At 48.9% G+C, this 7,559-nt stretch overlaps 1 protein-coding gene across 3 annotated transcripts; it reads left to right on the plus strand.

The window, feature by feature from the left end:
- The first annotated feature begins 538 nt into the window (after positions 1-538).
- LOC119331547 (ABC transporter C family member 8-like) lies at positions 539-7,205 on the plus strand. Of its 3 annotated transcripts, none has more exons than XM_037604713.1 (13): positions 547-844; positions 988-2,933; positions 3,035-3,355; positions 3,432-3,518; positions 3,607-4,221; positions 4,416-4,580; positions 4,711-5,005; positions 5,091-5,305; positions 5,391-5,696; positions 5,961-6,024; positions 6,133-6,372; positions 6,536-6,706; positions 6,808-7,205. In XM_037604713.1, the coding sequence occupies exons 1-12, from the start codon at positions 790-792 to the stop codon at positions 6,643-6,645; spliced, it is 4,419 nt and encodes a 1,472-aa protein (XP_037460610.1). In that variant the 5' UTR covers positions 547-789; the 3' UTR covers positions 6,646-6,706; positions 6,808-7,205. The 3 variants fall into 3 exon arrangements, with proteins under 3 accessions (XP_037460612.1, XP_037460610.1, XP_037460611.1); XM_037604714.1 differs by having other exon boundaries at positions 6,811-7,205; XM_037604715.1 differs by lacking the exons at positions 6,536-6,706; positions 6,808-7,205 and having other exon boundaries at positions 539-844; positions 5,391-5,745; positions 6,133-6,201.
- Positions 7,206-7,559: the final 354 nt, after the last annotated feature.

Here is a 7,559-nt window from a genome sequence, read left to right on the forward strand (position 1 = left end):
CAAGCTGTACATGCTTTAAGAGTCGTCGATCGATTAAGGGTAATTTTGACCATACAAATATGGTAAGTAGAACAAAATAAACACAAGATATTCTTGGTAGATTTAGTGATCTCTCCTCCCAAGAATAAATCTCCTTGATATATCTTTCCTTATTTGCCCTCATTCATGTTTTAATGGTGCTATACATTACTTCCTTATTTGCGAAAGTGAAACGTCCATACTAGCCCCACACGATCATGGACAACATCTTACTTCCACAAAAGGTAAGAGTAATATGAGTCGTGAAAAAATTGACGGCTCACATCGATTCGGTGCCAGACCTCGACCAGTAGCCACGACGGAGTGAATGCGCCTGGCCTGGCCTGGCCTTGCCATGCCAGCCGTCCGTCGCCACGTCACGCCATACGCAGCCTCACCAGCCGGAACCAACCAGCGCCTGTACGAGGAAAACGACAAGGAGACGCCGAGGCCGCCAGCGTGCTACCTGCTCTTCTCTTCTTCTACCTCCTCCGATCCTCCCCACACGAGTTCGGCTCAACAACGCCACGCCCGAAAGCGACGGCGGACAAATCCGAGTTTTGCAGGGCGTCCTCCTCCGGCCACCACAGCCCGGAGCGGCCTTCTCTCCTCAGACAAATCCTCCGTCTGTCCGCACCCGCGTGCGAATATACGTGAACGCACACGCTGCTGCACTGGGCTGGCGCTGCCATAATATTACTACTATAAACAAGTGGCTTCCCTCCTCCCCGTCTCCTGCCCAGGAATAGGCGACGCGTCGGCCGCTGCTGCATGCGAGGCGCAGGGACGGCCGATAAGCTGGGCGATCCGGCCATGGTGTTTCTTGGTAAGGAGGAAGACGGGACGAAGCTTTCTTTCTCTTCTTCTTGTAAACCCTTCCGGAGATTCTTGATGCTCCGCGCATTCAGCTTCGCTTAATTGTCGCCGTTGCTTTGCTTGGGTTGGAATTTGGATGCGTGTGTGTGGCAGGTTGGTCGCCCTCGTGGACCTGCGGGCGGGAGGAGGACGGCGCGCTCTCCCTCACCCTCGCGTCGCCGTGCGTGCAGAGGGGTCTGATCGACTGCGTCAATGGCGTGCTCCTCGTCGCCTACGCCTCCGCGCTGCTCGCGGCCTGCGTCGGGGGGCGGTGGGATGGGCGGGGGAGAAGCGGCGGCGCAAGGCCGCGGTGGGCGGTGGCCGCGGTCTCCGCGTGCTGCGTGGCGGTCGCGGCGGCGTACGCCGTCGCCGCGTTCAGGGGCTCCGCGGATGCGGCGGCTCCCATCGTCCGGGGGCTGCTGTGGGTGGCCGTGGCGGCCTCGTTGCACGTCCAGCCGACGAGGCCGGCGAGGGCCGTGGCCGTTCTCTGGTGGACGCTCTTCTCGCTGCTCATCACCGCGTACAATGCGGAGGTCCTTGCCACGGGCCAGGGCCTCGACGTCGCGGAGGCCGCCGCGTGGGCGGTCAACTTCCTCCTCCTGCTCTGCGCCCTCGGCTCCCTGCTCCGGCGGAGCCGTGGCCGCCAGGGCGACGACGACCTGTCGGAGCCCTTGATTGACAAGGCGGTGCGCGACTCGGAGCTCTACCGGGCCGGCTTGTTCAGCCAGCTCGCCTTCTCGTGGCTGAACCCGCTGCTCCGCCTCGGCCGCTCAAAAGCACTGGACCTCGCCGACATCCCGCTCATCGCCGACGAGGACTGCGCACAGCAAGCGTCGCGTAGGTTCTCCAAGGCGTGGAGCCGCCACCGGCAGGACAAGGCGCAGAGCGGGAGATCCAACAGCCTCGCCCTCGTCCTGTGCAAGTGCTTCCTCAGGGAGATCATGATCGCCGGCTTCTACGCCTTCATGAGAACACTCGCCATAGCCGTCTCCCCTATACTGCTCTTTGCGTTCGTACGGTACAGCTACCAAGAAGAGAGGGATCACCGCGTCGGCCTCTCGCTCGTCGGCTGCCTCCTCGTCATCAAGCTCGTCGAGTCGCTGTCCCAGCGGCATTGGTTCTTCGACTCCAGGAGGACCGGGATGCGCATTCGGTCCGCGCTAATGGCGGCCATCTTTCAGAAGCAGCTGAAGCTGTCCAGCCAGGGGAGGAAGAACCATTCCACCGGGGAGATAGTCAACTACATTGCCGTCGACGCTTACCGGCTTGGCGATGCTCTCAGCTGGTTTCACATGGCGTGGAGCTCGCCGCTCCAGCTCGCCTTCGCAGTAGGCACGCTCTTCTGGGCGCTCAGGCTTGGGGCCGTCCCGGGTCTAGTCCCCCTGATCATCTTCGGCTTCCTCAACATGCCGTTCGCAAAGCTTCTGCAAGGGTACCAGGCCAAGTTCATGGTTGCACAGGATGACAGGCTCCGGTCCACGTCCGAGGTGCTCAACAGCATGAAGATCATCAAGCTGCAGTCATGGGAGGAGAAGTTCCGGGCCATGGTCGAGTCCCTCAGAGACGCTGAGTTCATATGGTTGAGGGAGACCCAGATGAAGAAAGCCTACGGCGCCGTCATGTACTGGATGTCCCCGACGGTCGTCTCTGCGGTGATGTACACCGCAACGGCGATCCTGGGGAGTGCCCCCCTGAACGCCAGTACCCTCTTCACGGTCCTGGCCACCCTGAGGGTCATGGCTGAGCCGGTGAGGTTCCTTCCTGAGATCCTGACAATGATGATCCAGTACAAGGTGTCGCTAGACCGTATCGAGAAATTTCTCATAGAAGATGAGATCAAAGAGGGTCTGGAGAGGGCGCTTCCACATAACTCTGATATCAGGGTTCATGTCCAAGATGCAAATTTCAGCTGGAATGCGAGTGCGTCCGATTTGACGCTAAGGAATGTTAACCTTAGCATAAACCAAGGAGAGAAGGTGGCCATCTGCGGCGCGGTTGGCTCGGGAAAATCTTCGCTCCTTTATGCGTTACTTAGGGAGATACCTAGAACATCAGGATCAGTAAGTGATAGAAAATAATATGCTCTTTATGCAGATGGAATGATTAAATCATGCTCATTCCTCCATTTCCAAAAAACGAATGTTAACATTGTATTTTGCAGGTTGACGTATTTGGATCACTGGCATATGTTTCGCAAAACTCATGGATACAGAGTGGTACTGTCCGCGACAATATACTCTTCGGAAAGCCTTTCGACAAGGAACTGTATGAGAAGGCAATCAAATCCTGTGCTTTGGACAAGGATATAGAAAATTTCAATCATGGAGACCTTACAGAGATTGGCCAGAGAGGGCTCAACATGAGTGGAGGTCAGAAGCAAAGGATTCAGCTTGCTAGAGCTGTCTATAGCGATGCAGATATCTACCTCCTAGACGACCCTTTCAGCGCGGTCGATGCGCACACTGCTGCAGTTCTTTTCTATGTAAGAGGACCCTTAATCTGTAATGCTGAAAGCTTGTTTTCTGCCACACGAAGTTCTGATGTCAATGTTCTTGCAGGATTGTGTGATGACAGCACTTTCAAAGAAGACCGTTGTTCTTGTGACACACCAAGTTGAATTTCTGACTGAAACTAACAGGATTCTGGTAAGTTGGTCTTCTGATAATTGCTGCGCATAATTTCATAAAATCGACGATCCTTCCATACCATAATATTCGGTGATTGCTTCAACAGGTAATGGAAGGCGGTCAAGTTAAACAACAAGGGAAATATGCAGACCTGCTGGAATCCGGGACGGCATTTGAGAAGCTAGTTTCAGCTCACCAGTCCTCAATCACAGCACTGGATACCACCAGCCAAGAAAACCAAGTCCAAGGGCAACAGGTGCTCAATGACGGTATAATGCCGAGCGCATTGCTGGCGACGCGGCAGGCCAGCGAGATCGAAATCTCGACGAGGGGTCCTTCGGTGGCCCAGCTCACAGAAGAGGAGGAGAAGGGGATCGGCAACCTCGGATGGAAGCCATACAAAGACTACGTAGAAGTCTCCAAGGGCATTTTACCCCTCTGTGGGATGGTTACAGCTCAAGTGCTTTTCACAGTCTTTCAGATCATGTCCACATATTGGCTGGCCGTGGCTATTCAGATCAATGTCAGTAATGCTCTTCTGGTTGGGGCATACTCGGCGATCTCCATCTTCAGCTGCTGCTTTGCCTACCTCAGAAGCTTCTTTGCTGCTAATCTGGGACTCAAGGCCTCCAAAGCGTTCTTTACGGGTCTAATGGACTCTGTATTCAAGGCCCCCATGTCATTCTTTGATTCGACGCCCATTGGAAGAATATTGACAAGGGTATGGTTATTTTACTGTATTGTTGTTGCCCAAATAATATTAACCATAACAAGCTACCCCCTCCGTAAAGAAATATAAGAGCGTTTAGATCACTAAAGTGATCTAAACGCTCTTATATTTCTTTACAGAGGGAGTACATGTTATTTCTCTAGTACTAGTGACGAGTCCCTGAGCGAAGGTTTATTTCTTTGCAGGCTTCATCAGATTTAAGCATTCTGGACTTTGACATACCTTACTCCATGGCCTTTGTGGTGACTGGCAGTATCGAGGTGGTCACCACAGTGCTGGTCATGGGTACTGTAACTTGGCAGGTCTTAGTTGTAGCAATCCCAGTTGCAGTATCCATGGTGTATGTTCAGGTAAGTCTTGTACTTTGATCTACATTGATCCAAGCAATTAAACTCAGGAAATTAATCCAAAGGAGAAGATCGATGAAATGTGTCTTGTGAGTTTAAAAGCTGATTGATGCTCTGTTTTCAAATATTGAAGAGGTACTACGTGGACTCAGCCAGAGAGCTAGTCAGAATTAATGGAACAACAAAGGCACCTGTCATGAACTATGCATCAGAATCGATTCTTGGTGTGGTGACAATCAGGGCTTTCGCGGCAACAGACAGGTTCATCCACAACAACCTGCAACTTATAGACAATGACGCAACAATGTTCTTCCACACGGTGGCTGCGCAGGAGTGGGTTCTTATAAGAGTGGAAGCACTGCAAAGCTTGACCATATTCACAGCTTCATTGTTCCTTATTTTGGTTCCTCCAGGAGTAATTTCACCAGGTATCTACATAGCCATTACAGCGATTAGATCCTTTTTTAAACTCTGACTGCAGATTTGATGAACACTTACGAAATATATCTGCAGGCTTTGCGGGTCTTTGCCTCTCGTATGCTTTAAGCCTGACTGCGGCACAAGTTTTCCTGACACGGTACTATTCATACCTAGAAAACTATATCATTTCAGTCGAGAGAATCAAGCAGTATATGCACCTTCCATCAGAGCCTCCCACCATAATACCAGACAACAGGCCTCCAATTTCATGGCCACAGGAAGGAAGAATAGACCTGCAAGATTTGAAGGTAAATATAATCTCCTTTGCAAGATTTGAACGAAATTGAGAATAATAATAAAAGGTTACAATAACTTGCACTTTTTTCTGAGCAGATTAAATACCGCCCAAACACGCCACTTGTTCTCAAAGGAATCACTTGCACCTTCCCTGCTGGAAACAGAATTGGGGTTGTCGGGAGGACAGGAAGCGGGAAATCAACGCTTATCAGCTCACTGTTCCGTCTCGTTGATCCTGTGGGTGGGAGGATACTTATTGACAACTTGGATATCTGCTCTATTGGTCTCAAGGATCTAAGAACTAAACTAAGTATTATCCCCCAAGAACCTACACTTTTCAGAGGAACTGTGCGCAATAATTTGGACCCCCTTGGTCTGCATTCCGATGATGAGATATGGGAGGTGAGAAAAGATGTTCCTCCAAAAAAGGATGCAAAGTAGTTCGAGAAAGGTGATAAAAAGTCTAACTAGTATAGTTCTGAGAACGAATCATGTTAAATGAACTTTCTCTTATCATAATTCATAAGCAATAGAAGATCTGAGCTTTTCTTAAACAAAGACAGATGAAAATAAGAGAGATGATGTACAATATGATCATATTTAATTTCTTCCTAACACTTCCAAGTTTCATGTATCTGACTAGACTACTTACATTGAACATTTCAGGCCTTGGAGAAGTGTCAGCTGAAGAGATCAATTAGCAGCACTGCTGCTCTTCTCGATACAGTAGGTAAGTATTATAGAGATATTAACATTCTATCACAACAAAAGACTTACCATAGCAAACAGTTTGAGTTGCTGGAAGGTTAAAATGATTTATTCCTCTGGCCTATGGCAGTGAGTGATGATGGCGATAACTGGAGTGTTGGACAGCGTCAGCTCTTCTGTCTCGGCAGAGTTCTCCTCCGTAGGAACAAAATTCTAGTGCTAGATGAAGCAACAGCGTCCATCGACTCCGCAACTGATGCAATCCTACAGGGTGTCATCAGGCAGCAGTTCACTAGTTGCACAGTGATAACCATTGCTCACAGGGTCCCAACTGTGACAGACAGTGACAGGGTCATGGTGCTTTCCTACGGTATGTTCTATTAAACATTTCAGTCATGTATCAAGTAATGAAATCTCCGGTCCATTTCCCATAGTCTCTAGTGATAAACTAGCAATGGCATCAAACCTGATCTTGTTATAAGTAAATAACCACACTTAATAGATTTGATGACGAGTGCTCATGACTTGTACAGGTAAGCTTCTAGAATATGACACACCCGCCAAGCTGTTGGAAGACAAACAATCAGCCTTTGCTAAACTTGTGGCGGAGTATTGGGCTAATTGCAAGCGGAACTCTACATGATTCTATCATTCTGTGTCGAGGCATGATAAACTAGATGAGCAATTCAATCAAGAGATGTGAGGTATTGAAAGATTGTTATCCCAGCTTCTAAAATTTTTCATCTGTAACAAGACTGACCTTGTCTTCCTACCTTGCTGGTTGGTGAAATTACTGTGAATAAAGAAGACATCGACAGCAATGTAAAGTTGATCAGTGATGGCAAATTTTTGGAGATAAGGTTGATGGATAGAACTAGCTCAAGATGCATTGATTCGAGTCCTCCAAGATAAGCATGTCAACAAGGATATTGAGATTCGTTGCATAAGGGAATAGAGGATCCACCTTTAGCGTGATAAATGGTACACTTCATCTGTAAGTTCTACTATTGAATAACAAGCAAAAAAAGAAGTGTCAAGATGCCAGTAGAAACATCTTTTCCCAAGGCATGTGACAAATAATTATTACAATGTACCTTGTGCTAAATAAGATTGGTTGTACCGCGTGGAAGTGCATGTTGTCCAGAATGAAGATAGTGCCAAGAACCTTTTAGAATTTTATGCAATGAAGTTGTGCTTTCTTCATATGTTCCTCAGTAATTAAAAATTATTGAGAATCATGCTCCAGGATTCTCCACAGCAAAGAACTATTACCGCTGATACTGTGCGGTCGGCAGATCTCATTGGGTCACGGAAAACATAATCACTATCATCCATGGCTGCCTCTGCACTGATTAATCTGTCCATACCTCACATGATTGAGAGGGTGTGCAGTGTTTTTTTCTTCTCAAAATCCCTTTTCAGTACCTTAGGGCATAGCAACATCATGCCTAGACATGTGCCCAGACTAAAACGCCAAGCTACCAAACCAGTTTATTATGGGCATACTTACTGATTTCTCCAATTAGTCTTAGTGCTTTGGGCACCTAAACTCAACAG

The sequence above is a fragment of the Triticum dicoccoides genome, chromosome 7A (genome assembly GCF_002162155.2).
Source record: "Triticum dicoccoides isolate Atlit2015 ecotype Zavitan chromosome 7A, WEW_v2.0, whole genome shotgun sequence".
Lineage (NCBI taxonomy): Eukaryota > Viridiplantae > Streptophyta > Magnoliopsida > Poales > Poaceae > Triticum > Triticum dicoccoides.

Excerpts from the sequence above, each read along its gene's own strand:
- LOC119331547 (XM_037604713.1), top strand. The coding sequence starts at position 790 with ATGCGAGGCGCAGGGACGGCCGATAAGCTGGGCGATCCGGCCATGGTG. Across the intron at positions 5,006-5,090 it reads TCCAGGAGTAATTTCACCAG|GCTTTGCGGGTCTTTGCCTC; the intron begins GTATCTACATAG and ends ATATATCTGCAG. Across the intron at positions 5,697-5,960 it reads CCGATGATGAGATATGGGAG|GCCTTGGAGAAGTGTCAGCT; the intron begins GTGAGAAAAGAT and ends TGAACATTTCAG.